General features: G+C 50.5%; 1 protein-coding gene across 1 annotated transcript in view; it reads left to right on the forward strand.

Moving 5' to 3' along the window:
• BCORL1 (BCL6 corepressor-like 1) overlaps positions 1 to 21612 on the forward strand; it is a 56788-nt gene that overhangs the window by 30637 nt on the left and 4539 nt on the right. Inside the window, exons 7-10 of the mRNA XM_006881787.1 lie at positions 2683 to 2906; positions 9085 to 9306; positions 11342 to 11508; positions 12450 to 12595. Coding sequence (XP_006881849.1) covers positions 2683 to 2906; positions 9085 to 9306; positions 11342 to 11508; positions 12450 to 12595 — 759 coding nt within the window. The remainder of the gene's footprint in view (positions 1 to 2682; positions 2907 to 9084; positions 9307 to 11341; positions 11509 to 12449; positions 12596 to 21612) is intronic.

Genomic DNA, 21612 nt, shown 5'->3' on the forward strand with positions numbered 1-21612 from the left:
GCTGGAGGCTGGACAGTCTTTACCAGTTAAACTAATTTTTTTTAAAAAAAAAGCGGGGGGGGGGAGGGGAATGCTTAAGACCTCAGGAGATATTTTCGGTTTACGGTTTCAAGATGATCTCAAGCACTAGTTTGGTCAACCCTTCAGGAGCTCCCTGAGAATTTGAAATTCTGTTTCGTGCTGTCACCCTTTCCCTTTCGATCAGGATACTTTTACGGCCAATTTGATCAAAGCATTCAGCAATGATGGCCAGCAGGCATAATGATCTTTTACTGTGTGAACGCCATGGCTTAGTGGTAAGGAATTTCCCTGCCAATGCAAAGGTACACAGTTTGAATCCAGCAGCTGTTCCACCAGAGAAAAATGGGTGATCTCCCCCCATGGCAATGAAACTGCCTCTGAAAACCCATGAGAGGGTCAGCAAGTTGGGTTTGGTTCCAACTGTGGTACAAAAACCAAGCGACGTTAGAAAGTGCTTTTACATAGATTACCTCATTTAGTTCTCAAACCAACCCTGTGATGCATATTACCTTCTCCACATTTTATAGATGTGAAAATGGAGAGATTGGGATTTGCCTCTAGCCAGTCAGAGTTAGTGGCCCAGGCCATAATCCAGTTTACATCGGTGCTGAGTTGTTGTAATGTGCCCTGGAGTCAGCTATGTCGCATAGGGACCTTAAGAGCAACAGGCCTGAGCCCTGCCTTATCCTGTGCCGCCCTCGCCATAATATGCTGGAGCCCGTAGTCACAAGCACTGCGTCAGTCCATCTTGTCGAAGGTCTTCTCTTTTCTCTGACCCTCCACCTTTCCAAGAAGGGCTTTTCCCAAGAACTGGCCCCTCCTGGTAGCTTTGTAGATAAAGACTTGCACTGCCTTAAAAGGTACGTGGTTCAAATCCTGCAGCAGCTCAGAGGGAGAGAAAAGGGCAGTCTCCTCGTGTGTGATTTACAGCCTCTGAAAACCCTCTGGAGGGTCAGCTGTGAGTCAGTTCCGACAGATGGCATAGTTTCCAGCTGCTGCTGATCTGTTGCTGTTATGTGCCATTGAGTCAATTACAACTCATAGCCACCCTGTGAATGAATAATGGCGCCGAACGCTGCTCTATCCTGAGCCAACGTTGCTCCCTCTGACAACATCTGCCCTCATTGGTGTAGTCACTCTGTCACTCCCTCTCATCTAGAGAGGAAGACCTTGGTGCTGAGAGGTAAGGGTAAGTATCACCTACTCCTCCAACAGATCCTGTGGGAGACAGGTTTGGATAACAGAATTCTCAGGAATCCCAGTGTGCTTTGTTCAGGGAGCTGTGGTCCTGTATGTTCCAGTGGCCCCAGACACTTATTTTTCAGCTGAGAAAGGCCATAGGGTTTCTGCTATGGACTTCTAGCCAAGGAGACCCTTGGTGTTTTCTGGCTTCATAGAGTTTGTGTTGGCTTTGAGATTTGTGTCCTCAGAGAACAGCACAACTGGGAAGTCAGGTGGGCAGAAGTGAGGCTCTGAAGACACATTCTGTAGCTGCATTTATTCTGCACCTTGGTGTATATTTCATACTTCAGAAGATCTGCTAAATTTGTCTTCAGATTCAAGTGATGAAAGAGACAAAGGAGAGGATGGAGGAAAAGCTTGAAAGAAAGGAAAGAAAGCTTTGGGTTATGTTGTTGGGTTGTGCTGTTGAGTTGTCTGTGACTCACAGTGACCCTGTGTGCCATAGCTCTGAATCTTGTTCTTTCCTGAGCCATCTTCGCCATCTCTGACACACCTACCCCCAATAGCCCAGTGATTGTGTCAATCCATTTCATCTGGGGTCTTCCCTCTTGTGCTGTCCCTCCATCCTTCCAAGCATGATGTTCTTCTCGAAGGACTGGTCCTTCCTGGCAGTATGCCCAAAGTATGTCAGACGGAGCTTCAAAATCCTTGACTCCAAGGAGCAGCCTGGTTTCACCCTCTCTAGGGCAGACGTGTTTGCTATCTTTTGGTCCATGGTACATTCAGTGCTTTTCTCCAGCACCACAACTCAAAGACATCGATTCTTCTGTCAGCCTTAGTCATTCATTGTCCAGCTCTCTGATGTGTAGCAACTGCAAAGACCATGGCCTCGATCAGGCTCACCTTAGTCTGTAGACTGACATCATTGCTCTTCCGTACTCTGGAGAGGTCCTTAACAGCAGATTTTCCCCATCCAATTGTCTTTTGATTTCCTGACTGCTGATGCCAAGGGTGTTGATTGTGGAACTGAGTAAGCTGAAACTGTTAACAATTTCATTCTCTCCACCATCTGTCAAGATTCTGCCAATTGGCCCAGTGGTGAGTCTTTGCTTTCTTGATGTTGCAATGCAATCTCGACTGAAGACTGCAGTCCTTGACCTTCTGCAGCAAATGCTTTGGGTCTTTATAGAAAAGTCTTTTTAAAACTGCCCTCATCTTGGGGATCCACAGATGGGCTGCACTCTGCTGGCAGGGCTGGGGTTGCCTCCATCTTGTAGAGAAGGGAGTTTGATGTTGAAGAATGGTTTCCATACAAGAAGCATTGAGTGCAGCAGTCAGCAGTGCATTGGATACTCATAGTTGAGTGACTTTGCGTTGACATTCTAAGCCCCAAAGTCTTCTCATTCGTCTTAGGGGAAGGCCTTGCTCACATGTGTTCTGTGTCTCCAGCAATCATTCTTTTCTGCCTTGTGCCTTCAGATTTAAAAGCTCGCAAGCAGAAGACGTCTTCCCAGAGTTCGGAGCACCACCTCAGGAATAGAAATCTCCTCTTGCCCAACAAAGCCCAGGGGATCTCGGATTCGCCGAATGGTTTCCTCCCAAATAACCTGGAGGAGGCAGCCTGCCTCGACAGTCCAGAGAAGCCATCAGGAAAACGAAAGTGCAAGACGAAGCACATAGCAAACATCTCAGATGAGGCAAAGGTACAGTGGCAGCTGGTAGCGTGGGGAGTTGTGGGAGAGGGCAGTGGTCTGGAGGAGGCCGGCTTCTGGCAAGGTCCTCAGTCAGAAATCCTGTAAGTGAATGAGTGAGTGGTGGCTGAGGAGGATCAAGGTAACCCATTCATCAAAGGCTTTTTTCCAGTTAGCTCTGGAGGCGTTGGTGGTTCCATGGTTAAATTATCACCTTCCAAGTGTGAGACCCAGGTTCGATTACCAGCCAGTGCTCCTCATACACAACTACCACCTGTCTGTCCGTGGAGGCTTGCCTGTTGCTCTTATGCCAGACAAGTTTCAATGGAGCTTTTAGACTTAAGAGTGGGAAGAAAGGACTGAAGGTCTTCCTAAATATCAGCCAAGGAAAACCCTATGGATCAAAACAGTCTTAATTCCCAGCTGAGCATGGGGACGCTCCGGGACCAGGAGGTATTTCAGACTCTTGTGCCTGAGTTGGGATTGACTTGAAGACAGATTACAATAAAACTCGTTCTGGAAGGGCTGAGGGGGTATGAAGAATGGGAGCTGAGGTTATATAGCTACTACCACCGTTGTTGTTGTTACATGCCATCAAGTTGACCATAACTCATGGCAACCCTGTGCTCAGTAGCTCTGAACACTGCTCTATCCCGAGCCAATCTCACTGTCTCTGACACATCTACCCTTTTTACCCCAGTCACTGAATCAGCCCATCTCATTGCGGACCTTTCTCTCTTGTGCTGTCTGTCCCTTGACCCTTCCAAGCGTGATATCTTTCTCCAAAGACTGATCCCTCCTGGTGACATGCCCAAAGTATGTGAGACAGAGTCTCAAAATCCTAGCCTCAAAGGAGAAACTTGGTTTCACCTTCTCCAAGACAGACCTATTTGTTTTCTTGGCGGCCCATGGTATGTTCAGCACCACAACTCAAAGGCATTGATTCTTGATGCATAGCTAGTGATTGCGAAGACTATGGCCTGGATCAGGCACATCTTGGTCTCTAGACTGACATCCTTGCTCTTCAGCACCCTGGAGAGGTCCCTGACAGCGACCACTAAGTTTTAGGATTTGACCCAGGTGATTACTTTTCCTCATTAATCTATGGCAGAATGTTAGCATGAATAGCTTGATAACATCCAGTCAAGACACTTTTGTCTGCCATCCACGTTCTGTAAGCCAATCAGGGAGCTTTCTAAGTCAATTGAGATAGAAAACAACTTGTAGAAGCAGGGACTCAGCTTCCAGCAAAGGTTGCCTGGGCATGGGGCTGCAGGAATCCCACAGGGGCCACAGCCTCCCTTCCCCCCCCCCCCGGCTCCTCAGTGTGGTCACTCCTCGGGGCAGCGGAAGAGTTGACTGAGTGGGCGCTCAGTACGCAGTAGCCAAGCCAGCATTCCTGTTACTCCCCTTCAGAAGCAGATAACACCTTTGGGTGTGATGTTTCACAGCATTGATTGGCTTCCATTTGGTCACATTAGGGGAAAAAAATGCACCCTCTCCTCTCCAAGGAAGGCTCCACTTGAGGAACGTGATTCAGGTCCATGTTCAAGTGTACATCCATAGTGCAGATTCATCACTGGCATCCAGACAAAACCAAGTCACCCTGGGCTTGATGGTTGTTGAGATTCTTATCCCTCGTTCTTCTTCAGAGCAGGGGATCCCTGGGTAGCTGAGGAAAGAAGGGAGAGAGACCCAGGCATTTGTCCCCGTCCTGTTCCCCTTCCATCTCCCCCTTCTGGAATCTAGTTCCAGCTCCGACGAGGAACTCAGGCCAGTTTCCTCATCTGTAAAACTGGTGACGGTTCTCCCTACCTTTTCTTGTCTCACAAGGATACCTAGTGGGGTGGGGTGGGGGAAGCAAGGCAGGTACTGGATGTGAAAGACACTGGTAACTAGAAAGTGTCCTCAGAGAACTAATGCATTGACCCTAGTCTAGAGCGGGCGGCCAGCCTGAGGGAACAGAGGCCTGAGATGGTGGCCCACTAACAGGGTCCATGTCCTCTGACCCCAGGATGGGAACACACTGCTTTTCACCAGAGAGAAAGGTAGGAGACCCAGGGCCCAGTGGGGCACTTTGGCTGTTGCTTCATGGGGCCTCTTGAAAGTAGGCGCACTATTGTTAGCCTCCTTTGACTATGGGGAAACTGAGGCTCAGGGAGGCCGAGGCACCAGTGCGAGGCAACTAAGTGGTGCTGGGAGAGGCTGTTCCGTGGAAAGGGACATCATGCTTGGAAAGGTGGGGCATCAGTGAAAGACAAGACCTTCAACCAGATCGACACAGTGACTGCAGCAATGGGCCTGAGTGTGTCCGAGATTGTGTGGATGGCACCAGGTAGGACAGGGTTCACGGCTATTGTTCAGAGTTGCTCTCAACCTGTTGGCACCTAATAACAATTCTGTGATCTTGAGTGACTGAGCTGGGCCCCTCTGTCCTTGGAGCCCAGGCTCCTTCCAGAAGCCTCTCAAACGCTCAAGGGGTAGTGTGTGTCCGTTTCCTGGAGACACTGGGGGAGGGAGGCTGTGGAGCAGAGACATTCTGCAGCCCCCAGCAGCTCCACTGCAAGGTAGGAGTCCCAGGCTCCTGCCTTCTCCCCCTCCCTTTCCGCCTGCTTGTCTCCAAAGCTCAGATGGCCCCAGCCTACACAAAGGTGACCAGCCGCCTGACACTCAGCAAGTTATTCTGCGGCTTCTGTCTAGTGGTTCTGCCTGGCAGTGCGTCCGCTGCAGTGTTCCTCCCTGAGAGGTTTTGTCCCTTCAAGGGGCCTCCCTTTCTCCCTCCTTCCTTTCTTTCCCAGTCACCACCACCTGCTCTGGTTGCCCCCATGGCACCCGGCTTTGTAGTGGAAGCCAAGCGGGGGTGGGGTGGAGTGGGGGAAAGTGGGCAGGGACGCTCTTGCAATGCTAAAGCTGAGGCATTGGCCAAAGGCTTCTTCTCACAGGGGCTCGGAGCCAGGGGGGCATGCGGAGAGGGGGAGGGGCCCCCCACTTGCTGCCACTCCTCCCCCTCTCAGGCAGCCTCCCTCTCTGCTGTCTGGCAGCTCTGGCCCCCAGAAAGACAGTCACCCTTTGGTTGCTGGCTTGACTTAGCTGAAAGCTGGATGCTTTACCCAGCAGTCCCTAGTGCTGCCATTGTATACATCTATAGGGAGCTCTGGTGGCGCGGTCCACCGGGAAGCTCTCTGCAAACGCAGCAGCCACGCCTCTGTGGTGGTGCAAATCCACCAGCAGCTCCTTGGGAGAAAGAAAAATGATTTACAACCTCGGAAAACTTGCTTGGAGGATCAACTGTGAATCAGTTCCAACTCTGTGGCAGTGAGAGTGAGAGAGTGATCCCGCAGGAAAGGTCCCTTGAGTGGCACAAGTGATTCGCCATGGACTACTAAACTAAAGGTTGACAGTTCAAGCCTACCAGTGGCATGCAGAAGAAAGGTCTGGCAACCTCCTTCTGTACTGTTAACAACCATTGAACACCCTATGGCGCTCAGTTCTAGTCGATAACATGTGGGGTGGCCAGGACTCAGAATCGTGATGGTGAAGGGTTTGCTTTGATCTTTCATACCCTGGCAATCAAAGCAGCATTATCTACTCAGAGCTGATGCCTTCTTGCTAAGGATTGGCTGGGTTTTTTCCCCACTTGGGGACAGGGAAAGGTCTTGGACTTGGCCAGAGGAGACAAAGGCCCTGGGTCTTCATCGTTTCTCTGCTAGTCCTTTCCTGGCCCAGGGTCCTTCTAGGCAGCTTTCTGGTTGCCCAGGGCTCTCTGCACTTGACTGGCTTTTGCATCACATCATGTATTTGTTACAATACTCTGCCCAGCCCAGAGCAGCTGAAAGCCAAATTGGGGAGGCAAGATTTACACCTGAAATGATGAATGGAAGTTAGGAATAAAGCAAAGATACAAAGTGAGGCAGCGAGCAATAGCGTACGTGGCTCAGACAGGGTTCTCTGGGTATGGTGAGAAAAATCAGCACCGGGACCAGAGGGTTGGAGAATCTTGGCGAAGATGTAGGGCGTCAGTGAGACCCGGATGCTCTGAGGGGTTTAGATAAATGGGGTGCATTAGTTATCTGCTGCTGGGTAACAAATTACTTAAAATGTAGCGGCTTAACACAACAGTAAACATGTATTATCTGCAACAGTTTCCATGGGTCAGGAATTCAGAAGCGGCTTAGCAGGGTGGGTCTGCCTTGGGCTCTCTCACAAGGTTGCGGTCTAAATTTCAGCCAGCGCCACATTGGTCTGGAGGTTTGACCAGGGCTGAAGGCATCCACATCCAAGCTAGGCCGCTCACAAAGCTGGTCATTGGCAGGAGGCCACCTTTCCTTACCTCGGGGATCTCTCCCAGGGCTGTTTGAGTTCCTCGCCACGTGACAGCTTGTCTTCCCCTCAGAGCAAATGACTCTAAAAAAGGACATGGCAGAAGCCCCAGTGTCTTTTAGGACCTAGCTTTGCATGTCACACCGCATCATTTCCGCAATCTCCTGTTTGACGACACAAGTCATCTCGGTCCAGTGTGGGAGGGGACCACATGAATACCAGGAGGTGGGGTTCAACAGGAGCTTATCTGGGGCTGGTTCCCACAGGTCACACTCTGGGCCCCAGTGACTCACATACTTCACATGCATAAAGTATACTTACGCCTCCAAGGCTCCCCCACCCCCCGCCAAGTCTCATCCCTCAGCTCCAAGGCTAGAATCTCATCACATGGAGGTGCAAGCATAGATGAGACTCTTCAGCTCTGGTTCCTTGAGTAAAACTCAAGCAACAGCTCCTCAGAGACCCAGAGACCCTGGAACTCCAAGTGTGGTGGTGGCCCAGACATGAGAACCTGCTGTGGATGGTCCGGTTCATAAAGGGGAGGTCAACACCCGCCGAGGACACTCTTAAGGGAAGGACTCGACACTTATTTAACACCTACCCTATGTATTTGTGGTGGTAAGGAATTGGCACTGCTAACCCACAGATACAGAGTTCAAATATCAGTGGGAGAAAAATGAGCAGTCGACTCTCATGCAATTTACTGCCTTTCAGAATTCGCTGAAGGGTCAGCTGGGTGTTGGTTCTGACTACACAGAACGTAGCGCCGCCACCACACGACGTATGTAGGGTAGATGTGTATTAGAGGGCTCTGATGGCCTGGTGAGTAAGCAGCCGTGTTGCCATCCCAAAGGCAGGTGGCTCTAATCCAGCAGCTGCTCCATGGGAGCCGGCTGGGCAGTCTCCTCGCGTGTGTGATTTACAGCCTCTAAAACCCTGCTGGAGGCTCGGCTATGAGTTGGTTTCCACTCGATGGCACATACCTACCCCCGGTGGAACCGTCTCAGTGTCTGGTGTCAAAGGCCCCGCCTGGAGGACGGTGAGGCTCTGCGGTGAGTTTAGCAAAGGCAGGATTCCAGCCTGGGCCCAACCCTGCACCAGGACACTTTCTCTGAGGATGAGTCTCATCTGGGAGCCTGGCGTGGTGAAAGAGGAGAGAAGCCTGGTGAGGATGGGTGTGGAGGGACAGCTTTTACCCCAAAACTCGCTCTTCGCTGTAGAGCTGGAATCATTGCATAGCTGACCCTCCAGCTGGTTTCCAGAGGCTGTAAATGCACAGGAGGGGTTTGCACAGCTTTCTGCCACAGGGCAGCTGGAGGATTGGAGCTACCCGCTTTTGAGTTGGCAGGCCTAGTTATTTAATTCACTAGGCCACCAGTTTATCACAAAAGTGACGGCTTACGGAGCTGTGCCCTGGCAGTGAAGACACTCACACCTAACTGTCTCCAGGGCTTGTATTTACGCAGAGTTTACTTCAGTTTATTTCTAGATAGAACTTGTAAAAATGTCAATGCATGGGGATTGGTACAGACAGAGCAGGCATGCGCAGCCTGGGGGAAACCTGGGACGGTAAGTTGCTCTGGTTTCCCAAGCCTTCTCCTGTTCTTGGTTCGTGGAGTTGAGGATTTGCACCTCTTTGCTTGCCCTTACTGGACAGGCATGGATGGGGACCAATGCAGATTCTAGAATATTCCAAACAGCTACTGGCTAGCCCACTCTCTAGCCTCCAACCTGGCAGTGACCTGGGCCATTTGGAATATTGTATGCCAGGCACAAGCTAGACGAAGATGAGACCGCTGTGACCACTGGGTGAGGTGACCACGAGGGCATGTCGCCTGACCTGAGCCGGTGCTGCATCTGTGTCTTCCAGGGCAAAGGTCGTTGGAGCCAGCAGAAGACCCGATCCTCAAAGTCTCCCACCCCAACGAAGCCCACGGAGCCATGTACACCCTCCAAGTCCCGAAGTGCCAGCCTTGAGGAGACCTCAGAGTCTCCTACAGCCCGACAGATCCCCCCAGAAGCCCGCCGGCTCATCGTGAACAAAAATGCTGGGGAGACCCTCCTGCAGCGGGCAGCCCGTCTTGGCTATAAGGTGAGGGGGCTCCCCACCCCAGCATGCTGTTGTCCTCTGTGCCTACAGAGAAGTGGCTCACTAATGGGCCTTTGGTGCTCTGAGTAGGGCTTGAGTCAGCCAGGAAGAAAGGGAGGCTCAGAGGGGTTGTGTCATGCGCAGGGTGGCCTTCCTCTGGGGCTGCCTGTCCCGTTGCCTGATTGGGGTGTGTGTTGAGGGTGTGTATGTGAGAGAGCGAGAGACTGCAAGCCCATTGGAATGACAGTGTGAGGGGAACACAATTTACACGGTAACACAACAGCATTGCGTGAAGCCCTAGATCAGGCCGAGCAGGTGAACTTGGTGGCTGATCACATGGTCTTGAATTTTCTGTGTCGTGGGTTCCTCTCAGCAGAGGAATGGTGGTAGTGATGGGAGAGTTGGTAATTATTGCCACCACCATTGAGGCTTTGTACAGAAGGGTCAGAAAGAAGTGTGAGGGACAGGACGAAGCTGGCACCACTTTACACTCCTTCCCTGGGCATTGGGAAGAAGGCAGGAAGGAAGCGGAGCCTTATTGAGACCTCTTTGTCACGCCAAGAGCCTCAGTGTCTTGATATCACGTAATCCTCATAGTAAATCTGTGAGAGGTAGGGAGCTTTGACGATGCCCATCTTACAGATGGGAATATTAGAGTTCAACAGTGTTAATTGACTTTCTCCAGGATTAACTCCACTGGAATACAGAAATACACACTCAGACATCTCGATGACACATAGCGGCAGGTGTATATGAAGGAAGTACAGGAAGATTACAGGCCGGAAAACCCCATGGGGTGGTGAGAATCTGATCCACGGACCTGCTGTGAGTCAGAATCAGTGCAGCACCAAGTTGTTACATATCTATTGGTTGTTACATGCACCCAAAGTGGAGCCAGTTCTAGCTTGGACCAGTCCTGTAGGACAGTGTACTTACTACCCATAGGGTTTCCTTATTGACGCAGGCTGCCAACTCTGTCTCCCGTGGGGCTTCTGGTAAGTTCACACTGCTGACCTTTTGAATCGCAGCCACGTGCTTTGTTCATTGTGCCACCAGAGGACATGCATACACATATACAAAGATACACATATATGTGTGCACATCCACACATGAATTCAGACCAAAGTCTGTTGGATTCATTCCCACGAGATGAGGGAGGAGTGGAAGATTGACTCATTGACCAGAATGAAATGATGTGGTTGGACATTGCTGTTGTTGCCCACTTTTTATTTATGCAAACTTGAACATGGATCTCAGCCCACCCCAGTGCTGTGTCCCCAGGATTTGCCCTTAGCAGTGGAGTTGCTGGGTTCCAGGGTGTGCCCTCCTTTTTTGAGGGCCTTTGAGAGCTATAACTGACTTGTTTCTAGATAGCCCTGCTTCCAGCCAGGCAGACAGCGTGAGCCAGCTTCCCTAGTCGGTTCCACTCATCTTTGTTGAGTGTCTAGGTGAGTCCTGAAGAAGAAATTATGCCAGCCCCCACCCTCCAGGCAGTTCTTCCGTACCAGGGGAAAACTAGCAAACGTGTCACCATCTGAAAGTCCCAACAGGCCAGGGGCATCAGGCGGGAAAGCCTGCCAGAGGATCGGAGGCCTGATCTGAGAGGACTGTGGGGAGAAGCCACCATCTACATCACAAAGCAGGAAATGGGGTGCTTTTCTAGGGAACAACAGCACCCCTCTTCCCCCACGGGCACACATGTGACTACCCTAGCCCTTGTTCTTAAAGTCCCACTAGTGTGCTGTGCCTGAAAGCCCCAGATTTAGGGAGTCGAGGTCTTGGGACTTGGGTTCAGGCCCAGCAGGCGAGTGTCTCCAAGGACTCAAGAAGTGTCTTCCCCCTGCCAAGGAAACAAGCCAAGGGCTGAGGCACTGGAGAGTGTGGCTCAGGACTGGCTTCGCTGACAAGAAATCTTGACGTTTCTTGTCAGTCCCCACACTGAAGGCCAGCCTCTCTCTGTGGAGCTTTGACTCACACTAAGGCCATTTCAAGAATGAGAACTCTCTGGTCACAGGGCCCCTGTCCTTGTCTCCAACAGGACGTGGTTCTGTACTGCCTGCAGAAGGACAGTGAGGATGTCAACCACCGTGACAACGCAGGCTACACGGCCCTGCACGAGGCCTGCTCCCGGGGCTGGACCGACATCCTCAACATCCTGCTGGAGCACGGAGCCAACGTGAACTGCAGCGCACAGGATGGCACCAGGCAAGGCAGCCCCCTCCGGCCCCCACACCACCTAGCTGGGCCCCTCACTCCAAAGGACTGGCCCAGGCTGGACCTTGACAGCTTGCAGGGCCTTTGTCAGGAGGTGTTTCTGACAGACATCTATAGACCAGACCGAAGGGAGTGTAAGGCAAAGGTCACGGAGTCCATCCTGGTTACTGGGTGGTAGGTGGCTTTGTCTGGGACTCATCCCCTCCCAGGCAGCTAGCTGCCTCCAGAGAAGGCCACGCAGACTTCCTGCAAATCACCCCAGGGGAGCTCCGGTCTCAGAAAAGGATCTTGGGCTTCAGGAGCTAACAAGGAGACTGACCTGAGGGTCACGTTTCAGATTTTTTTATTTTTAACCTGCTGTGTCTTAAAGCAATTGAGCCCATCCTCCTCTGCGGAGGGCCGGCTGGCTGGGCAAAGTGGAGACAGGGGCTGTGTTCCAAGTGGGGGGCGGCTGTGATGCTCTGCTCATCCCTGCTCCTGGGGGCTGTCTGGTTCCTTAAGTTCAAAGCCCACCCCCACCCCCCCCCGCCCTCGCCTTCCAGCATCTTCCTTAACTCTGTTCACAGTCAAGGATGCACGCTCTTTAGAACCCCCATGGAGCTACACCGTATCCCAGAGACTGCCCCAGAGAAAGGCAGGACACAGAGTGGACGAAAGAGGGGGGGATGCAGAGGAACGGGGTGGAGGTGTGGAGAGAAGAAGAGGGGTGCAGAGATGCCTCCCACCCTGAGCCTTAGGAACTTTACACTTGAATCCATTCCCCTTTCTCTGATGTTGTTGTTGTGTGGCGTCAAGTTGGAACCACTATAGAGCTGACCCATCATGGCCCGGGAGACGAATGCTCATCCTTCTGCCACATCTCCCTGACGAAGTGGCCTAGACAGTGGGTCTCGCTTGGGTTCTGTCGTCCTCACCCTGTATTGCCCCCACAGGCCCGTTCATGATGCGGTGGTCAACGACAACCTGGAAACCATTTGGCTCCTGCTGTCCTACGGGGCCGACCCCACTCTGGCCACCTACTCGGGGCAGACGGCCATGAAGCTGGCCAGCAGTGTCACCATGAAGCGCTTCCTCAGTGGTAAGCAGGGCTCGGTGTCAAAGCTGCCAGTCCCGATGCCAGTCCCGGGCTCCTACCTGGCATCAGCCATCTTCACTGGCTTTCCTTCCTTCTGGTGTCTCAGAAGTTTCTCTTACTGTTGTTAAGTGCTGTCGAGTCGCCTGTGACTCATAGCGACCCTATGTACAACAGCCCTAAACTCTGCTCTATCCTGTGCCAATCTCACTATCTCTGACACACCTACCCCCATTAGCCCAGTTACTGAATCAATCCACCTCATCGAGGGTCTTCCCCTCCTGCGCTGTCCCTCCACCCTACCAAGCATGATGTCCCTCTCCGAGGACCTGTCCCTCCTTGCAACATGTCCAAAGTATGTCAGACGAAGCTTCAGAATCCTTGCCTCCAAGGAGCAGCCCGGCTTTACCCTCTCCAGGACAAACCCAGTGCAGCTTCTTGCCACTAGGCCACCAGAGCACTTGAAAAAGCCCCTAGATCCACTTCCTCTTGCCCCCTGGCTAAAAGCAGCCATGTGGCACGCACATGGCAGGGACTCAGTGGTCCTGGGGACCTGTTTCACATCTCTGTATCTGGGAGGGGTCTCCTCGCAGAATAAGCCCCATGGCTGGATGAGTTTAGGGCCAAATACACTAACCAGCGCTGTGAGGGAAACGGGAGTTGCAAGCAAGCGGCATTTAGCATTTGGCTTTCGTCTGGGCACTTTGTTTGTGGTCTGTGATCAGAGGGCAGCCCTCGGGGTTACTCCTCACAGCCCTTGCTGTGTTAACCTCAACTTCCCTTTGCATCCTGACATCCCTCTCCTCTCCCTTCACTTCTGTTCCTCCCTCACTTACCTCCTTCAGAAAAGTGTCTGATGCCCAAGCCCGTGGTAAGGGCCATAAGGCAACATACATTTATTTTCTCATTAGCGGATAGCAGCTGTTTGTCTGAGTTGGACAGGGGAGCCGAGGCAAGCAGGGGAGTCTCGCTTGGGCATGCTCAGTAGGAAATCTCCTCAAATTTGACCTCTGATTTAAAAACAACAACAACAACAACAAAACAATCAACCAACTCACAAAAATGCCGTTCATTTTCTTTGTGACATCACAGCTTCGCCCTTGTTCTAGCAGTCGCTCCTGCCTGCTTGAGCCACAGAGCAGTGGGGAGTGGCATGGAGCCTCTGGTCTTCCTGGGAAGCCTCAGGATCTGTGGTAGGAAGGAACCTCTGGAATTGAGCGAGCTATCAGGATTTGGCCAAGACCACTCCTTCTTTGGCCCCAGTCAGTCCCAAGCCCACGCTCCTCAGAGATAGAATTCTGGGCGCTCAACCAGGGGTTCATTTGTTTATTGAACAAAGGTTAATAACTAAGTAGGTAATGATGGAGAAAGGGGGTGGGAAACTCAACCAGAACTCGAGGTTTTGATGCAAAGAAGACTATGCAAGGCGAGTGGCTACGTGCTCATGAGCACCAGAGGAAAGACTTGTTCTCTTGCCCTGCACCTCTGTCCCAGTAAGCCCCAGAGACCAGTAGACAGCCCTCAGGCCTTCCCAGCCTGCTGAGCGTCTCCTTTTCCTGTTCCTGCCCTCACCTCTAGCTTTCCTGACCTCTGTCCTTCAAGGACAGAGCAGCTGTAGGCAGTTATCTGTCCTGGGCCACTAACTCCTCTAGTGACCCGACTGCTGGGGCCTGGGGAGGCACAGCAGGGCTGCCTTTTTCTGTCTCTCCCACATGCCAGCTGCACGTCCACGCTCTTTCTTACAGCCAAACACTTATTGTTGTCTACACCTGACTTGATTCTCAGTAAAATATGGCAAAAAAAAAAAAGAGCCCCTAGAGTGTCTCTGTCAGACAGAAGCACCGAGGGAAGCTGTCTTTGAAAAACTGGTCCAATCCAGGCATCTCATCGCTGTCCTGTGGTCTTAAGCTACTCTGGGTCCAAATAAAGCTCTTTCTGACTATCTTAGTAAGCACATTAACTGTTTGCTTCCCTGTCCTCCTCGTCACAATTCTATTTGGGGGCATTAACTTACACAGAAACACCTTTTCTCTTCCTTATTTCTTGTTAACTTAGCCCAACCCCCAGCCAGCCTTTGAATCTGTCCTTAACTAATCTCCACTGTCAGTCAACTGCTGGCTAGTGGGGAGACCTAGACACCACTTGTGTTTGAGATAACGCTGGTGACCCTGTGTGTGTCAGAGCAGACCCGGCCTCCATGGTTGATTTTTTTGCTGCTGTTGGCGCCTCTGTGTGGACCATTTTGGCCCAGCCAAAGACTCCAGAGTAAAGGGAAGGCTTGCCATTGTTTCTCTGCTTTATGGGCATGGAGCTTGTAGTTTAACAATCAGTGCCTGAAAGAGATGTTCGCTCTTCTCTGTGCAAATACCAGTTGAGAGTTAAAGGCAGAGGGGTCCCTGGGTGGTGTAATTGACCAACGTGCTCAGCTGCTTCCTGGGCTCAAGTTCCCCACAGAGGTGCCTTGGAAGAAAGGCCTGGCAGATTACTTCTGAAAACCCAGTGGAACACAGTCCTGTTCTGACACATGGGGTCCCCGTGAATCAGAGTTGGCAGCTGTCTTTTGTTTGGTTTTTAATCAAGGCAGAGCTGTGGCTGGCTGCTGAGGGAAGGTACTAGGAAGCCAGACCATGACCCCATGCTCCAGGGACACAGGCACTGGGAGGAGTTAGCCAGCTCTGGGGAGACGGAACTGTCCCCCACAGGTGGTCTGGGGAGATGAAGGGACAGTACTCAGGGTCGGTTTTTATGCCGTGGATTCATTGGGTTTGCTGCATACTGTCGAGTCAGAAGTGACTCATAGCTGAGTCTCCAGCAGGTTTTCAGAGGCCGTAAGTGGCATGGGAGGAGACTGCCCAGCTTTCTCCCATGGAGCTGCTGGTAGACTCGAACCATAAACCTCTGGGTTGGCAGCACAATTCCTTACCACTAAGCCACTATAGCTGTCTTGAACCCATTGCTCCCCTCCTTTTTATTCTTGTCTTTCACATACAAAGTGGGTATGGTGGTGTAGTGGCTACAAGAGGCATGCTTAGAGGTCAGAACCCCTTTTTCTCCATCACCGCACCTTGTGAACCTGACTCCTAAGCATACTTGCCTGGGTTTCTGCACTTTGTTTTGGTTTTGCTGTCATGCTTGCCTGGCTGAGGTCCTTTAAAAGCTTTTCCCATTTCATCCCAAGCATGTGATGGACCAAACCTTTGCTGGAAGACATCCTGCTCCTCCAGGGGCGATCCCATCGGGCAGGGAATGAAGGCAGCTCTCCATGGAGTTCTGAGGGTGCATTTTCTGTGCTACTCTGGCTGTGTGCACAGCTTCTGGAAGTCTGGGAGAACCAAACCCTCTTTTAAATACACAAAAGGGTGTCACTGTTCCTAGGCATCCTGGAGTGAAGCCTTTGTAAAGCAGAAGATGCTGCTAATTACCCTGATTATAAATGGAGATTGTCTTGTGTTGGGTTCACTTAAAGTGAAGCATTTCTCCAGGATGATGTGGCATTCATTCATTGACCCTCCCTTCTGTCATTCACCCATTCATGCACATCATTTATTTACCTACTGGGTTTGAGAGCACCCAGTGGCCACCCTTGGAGCAGCCTTTGGAAGACCTCTCCCTCAGGCCAAATCCCAGGCTGGCACATGACTGGTTTCCCTTTGACCCTCTGAGAAAAGAGTGGTATCCTAGCTAATCTAAGGAAAATGGCCCCCTTTCCCCTCCTCTGCTGTAAAGCTGGATTTGAGGCTTAACATGAAATACTGGGGCCATGTTTCCTTCCAGTGATGAAAGGGTAAGCAGTTTACACACAAGACCTCGGCCTCGCAGGTTTCTGTCTTTCCTCCCAGAGATCTCAGCCACATGTCACCATGTCCAAGACGACACCTTCGTTTCTCCTTCCATGCCCCTCAGCTGGTGGCTTAGTTGAAGGTGGATGTTAGATGCCCTCTCATCAACTGTGACTCATGGCAGCCCTATGCAGTGTCCCATAGCAGAGATCTCTGGTGTCCTCTTGGCAAGGAACTGCGCTGTCAACCCAAAGGCAAGCAGTTCAAATCCACCAGGAGAGAAGGATGAGCAATCACCTCTCGTGCAATTTACACCCTCTGAAAATCCACTAGAGGGTTTGCTAAGAGTCGAGTCAGACTTAATGGCCAGAAGTTGACTTTGAGTTGATCTGAGACCTTTCACAGTGATGGTTGGAGGGAAGACCCTGGGAAGTAGGGACACTGTTTAGGACACTCTGTTTACTGTGTACCACACCTTAGTGACTGTGGAGAGGCTCAGTGTTCACAATGAATTCCCCGATAGTGGTTGTTTCTATGGTGTACTGTCGAGTTGGAACCAACTCATAGCTGACCCTCCAGTGGGTTTTCAGAGATAATTAATCACACATGAGGAGATTGCCCATCTTTCTCCCATGGAGCAGCTGGTGGATTCGAACTGCATGCCTTCAGGGTTCCAGCACAGCTTCTTATCTACCACTAAGCCACTAGAAAAGTATCCTTTTTTTAAAAAAAAAATTGAGATGACATTCACATAACATGAAATTCACCATTTTTAAAGTGAACATTTAGTACCTGAACTTCCCCGCCCCCCCCCCACTGTTCCTCCTCCCCCTAACCCTTGGAAACCATGAATCTACTTCCTGCTTCTGTATCTTTAACTATTGTAGGTATGTCAGAAGCACAGGATTATATAACTTTGTGACTGGCTTACTGCACTTGGCATGATGTTTTCCGGGTCCATTCCTGCCAGTCTGTCATTCCTGTCAGTCTGTCATTCCTGTGTATGCCCAGGGAATGGATAGACCCCATTTTGTTTACCTTTATCTGTTAAGGCATGAGGCTCAAATCCACTGGTTGCTCCATGGGAGAAGGGTGGGCTTTCTTCTCCCATGTGATTTACTGCCTTTGAAAACCTGCTGGGCAGGTCAATATAAGTCACTTGGCAGCAACAAATATCCACTATTAGAGGTCTGAGATTGTTTCCACTTTTTCAGCTGCTAAAATGTGTCCCTATTTCAGTTTCTCTTGGGTCTCTACCTAGGAGTGGAATTGCTGAGTCATACGATATTTCTCTGTTTAACCATCTGAGTACCCAACAGACCGTTGTCCAGTGACACAGCACCGTTTTCATTCCCCCCAGCAGTGCATGAGAGTTGCCGATTCTCCCCATCCTCACCAACACTGTGTTGTCGGTCTTTTTTATTATAGCCAACCTAGTGAGTATGTTGTTGTGTTTCTCTTACTTGTAAGATTGTCATATTATATATATAATTGCCTTCACCATGTTCCATAGTCATCACCACCAGCTAGTTCCCAGATATTTTTTATCACCCCTATAGAGCTCACCCCTGTACGCCATAAGGAATAGGCCCCCCGCTTTTCTCCTCTCCGTAAACCTAATCTCAGCTCTAATCTGCTTTCTGTCTCGATGGACTTCCTGTTCTAGAGATTTGACTGATTTCACCGAACACGATGTTTTCAGGCCCATCTGTGGTGAAGGGACGTCTTGTGGCACCCACCGTCTGTAGGCATTTGTACTGCTAATACAAAGGAGAACTCTGGCAGTTCAACTCTCCCAGTTGCTCTGTGGGAGAATGGTGGGCAGTCTCCTCCACAGTGTCATTTACAGCCTCAGAAAACCCACTGGAGGGTCAGCTCCGAGGCAGTTCAGACTTGAGAGCAATGGAATTTTCAAATGAGTCGATCCATGTTGAAGCAGTGGTAGGTATACAAGTACCTGCTTTAATCCCTGCTTCCAGTTCTTTGGGATTTGTGCCTAGCTAGGAGTGGGATTCCTTTGTGAAAAGAGGAAAGGCTTGAGAGACAAAGAGGGGTTTTTTAGGGGGGAAGTAGGGGACATGGAGAGTCAAGGAGAAGAAAAGTTGGTCTTGATCCTTGTTATTTGTGAATATCGGTGAGGAAATGGGAGCGGAAGCCCCAGCACCAGGCAGGTCTTGGTGAGCTCACGTGTAGTCCTGCTTCAGCTTGAGCATCTTTGCTCGGGCCAATTAGCTTCTGGTTGTCTTAGCGGGATGGCGGATTCTCCTGCAAGTGATGGAGAGTTTAATCCAGTAAAGAGAATTTGAGGAATGTGCTGTGGGGGCGGGGGTGGGGGAGAAGGTGTGAAGAACAATGGATACAAAATTTGTATGCAAACCAATAGAAAATAATTTTTTCTTTTCTTTAAAAAAGGAGCCCCAGGGGGAGCTCTGGTGGCCTAGTGGCAAGGAGCTGCAACTACAATCCCAGAGGCGCATGGTTCAAATCCTCCAGATGCTCTGCCAGGGACGGAGGGACAATCTCCTCCTGTACCAGTCAGATCTGATTTGACGGTACACTCACACAAAAATAATAAAAATTTTTAAAAAAAGGAGCCCCAGAAACGTGGCAAACCAGGGCCGCTGTGATGAAATCTTTATGTGACTTCTTTGGTGGGGGACACTGGTTATTCAGGTGCGCCTGTTCGGGCAAGCATGACACTTTCTTCTAGTTTCACCCCTCAGCCCTACATTGGATTCTGCCATTCCTTTTCTTCTTCTTTCCCCCTGATATTTACTAAACTTTTATTGCTGCAGTGGGCACTTGGCTTAGGTACTGGGGGACGCCTCCTCTTGTGAAACTAATAGTCATCCCATCACCGCCAGTGACACACTGCTCAGGATTAGCCACAGAGAATCGATGTGTCCTTAACCTTCGTCTGCTTCTGGAGGAGGCTGCTTCTAGCTCTCCAGTGGCACAGGTTACAGAAAAGCTCAGGAACTCGCAGCCGTGACCTTAAACGAGAAGCTGTTTTTTCTTCCCCCCAACCCCATGAAAAAATACACAAAGGATCTTCTACTCTGGGTGCTCGGCTATTACTTGGAACATTTCTCCCCGGCTGCCTTTTCCTACCGGGAGAAACCCTTCATCTCCTAGAAGGTCGCTTTTTAAAATGGGTTATTTCAGTCACTCTCCACAGTTGATTGGTACTCTTGTTTATAGGATGCATGCCCCAAAGAGAAGCTATACAGTGCTTTCTTGGGGTGTGGGGTTCAGTGGGCACCCTGATCTCCCCTGTGCCCACTTGGATTCTCTGCTGGCGTATCACCCAGGTGTCACTTGAGCACTCGTGACCGTCATCTCAACTTGTCCGTTGTACTGGGTGGCCTCTTGGCTCCTGTTGGATGTGTCCTAAAAGCCAATGGACCTGCTTGCTGGTCCTCATGAGGCTGCCAGCTGAACTGGTTCCGCTAGATGGTGGCCGCTCAGCCAGGCCACCCAGAAGCTGGTGGTGTTTGTCTTCTTCTCATGTAAGCAGCAGAACCTTTTTTGTTTTGTCTTCATAGCGAAATGTATAAACATCATAAAACTTAACGATTGCAATCCAATCCCTTCAGAGTGTACAGTTGGATGGCGTTTAGTAGACTTGACAGTGTTGTGCAACCTTCACATGGGTGTAGTTCTCGAACTATCTGTCGCCCCAGAAGGAAACCATATACCCATTAGTCATTTTCCGTCCCCCCCCCACCCCAGGCCTCTGGCAGCCACCCGTCTCCTCTCTGTCTCAATGGATTTACCTGCTCTCGATGTCTCAAACAAATGGGATCCCACCATGCTTGGCCTTTTGTGTCTGGCTTCCTTCACATCCTGTGATGTTTTCAAGGCTCTTTGGCCCTGTGGTGGCACATTTGGGTACTTTAGCCCTTTTTATGGCCCCTGTCTGCATTGTATGTATGTTTTGGTTTCTAGTCTAGTGTTAAGGAACACTGGGGCTGTTTCCTCCATAGGCTGTTATGAACAGGGCTGCAGTGATCACTGACTGGCATCTAAGTTTTTCTTTGAACATCCACTTTGGGTTCTTTGGGGTCTGTACCTGAGAGAAGAAGTAAAAGATTTTTATGAGGATAAAGCTGGCCATTCTCTCCCTATTTTCCAAAGAAAATAAAATAGGTGCTCTGGTGGTCTACTGGGTCAAGAGTTGTGCTGCCAACCTGAAGGTAGGCTGTTTGAATCTCATAGCTGCTCAGTGGGAGATAGATGGGCATTTGTCTCCCATACAGTTTACAGTCTATGAAAACCCACTGGAGAGTCAGCTGTGAGTTGGTTCTAACTCTGTGGCACTTAATAACAGCAAAAGAATTATGCGCACTTAGGTTGCTAACCAGAATCCATCGGCCATTTCACTGGACAAAGATGAGCCGTCTCTTGCCGTTAAGAGTTACAGCCTCATAAACCCAATGGAGAGTCGTCATGAGTCAAAATGACTGAGCAGTAGTGGGTTTGGTTGGTTTGGGGTTCCCGCCCCCCATCCATAACTCATCGCCATCCAATCATGGCCGACCATCCAGAGGACTTTCAGAAGCTGTAAATCACACGAGAGGAGATTGCCTATTTACTCCCTCAGACGAGCAGGTGGATTCAAATCGCCCACGTTTGGGTTGGCATCCCAACTCCCTACCACAGGCAGACAGGTGAGTGTTGTAGAGTCAAAACCTGGGCCACGCCTGAAATTCTGCTGGCAGAGTAGTTCCTGCACCATTTAGAGGTGGGACCACAGATCTTAAATGACCCTCAGGCTCCTTCAGGAAGAGAGGCAATGCTGGATGAGGCTGGGCGAAGAAACAGGGCATGTCACCTCTCCCCAGTTCCCCAGCCAACTGTTGACATGCAGGAATGTGGACAGAGCGCTTCCAGATCTTCGGATTTTTTGTTTTGTTTTCCGAGAAAAGTTGGATATCTGGATTTTTATTTTTTTTAACAGAACCTAAACTTTATTAATGGTTGCCAGGGATGGGAGAGAAGGGAGAAGGTAGATTATGATTCTGGATTTTTTTTTAAAAAAAAATGTGAAACCTCTCAGTTTTCAAATGTGGGAAGTTAAATTAAGACACTGAGCTAAACCCCAAAATGGTCAGTGGACTAGATCGGGCTCCCGGCTGCTGGTTTGCAGCCGCTGGTTGAAAGCAGGACGCATGTTTCTCTTGTTTGTGGTCCTTCCTGTCCTTCTCTGAGCACCCCATCCCCCAAAATGGGTCCATATTGCCT

The sequence above is a fragment of the Elephantulus edwardii genome, unplaced genomic scaffold (assembly GCF_000299155.1).
Source record: "Elephantulus edwardii isolate Elephantulus edwardi_28Jun2011 unplaced genomic scaffold, EleEdw1.0 scaffold00016, whole genome shotgun sequence".
Classification (NCBI taxonomy): domain Eukaryota; kingdom Metazoa; phylum Chordata; class Mammalia; order Macroscelidea; family Macroscelididae; genus Elephantulus; species Elephantulus edwardii.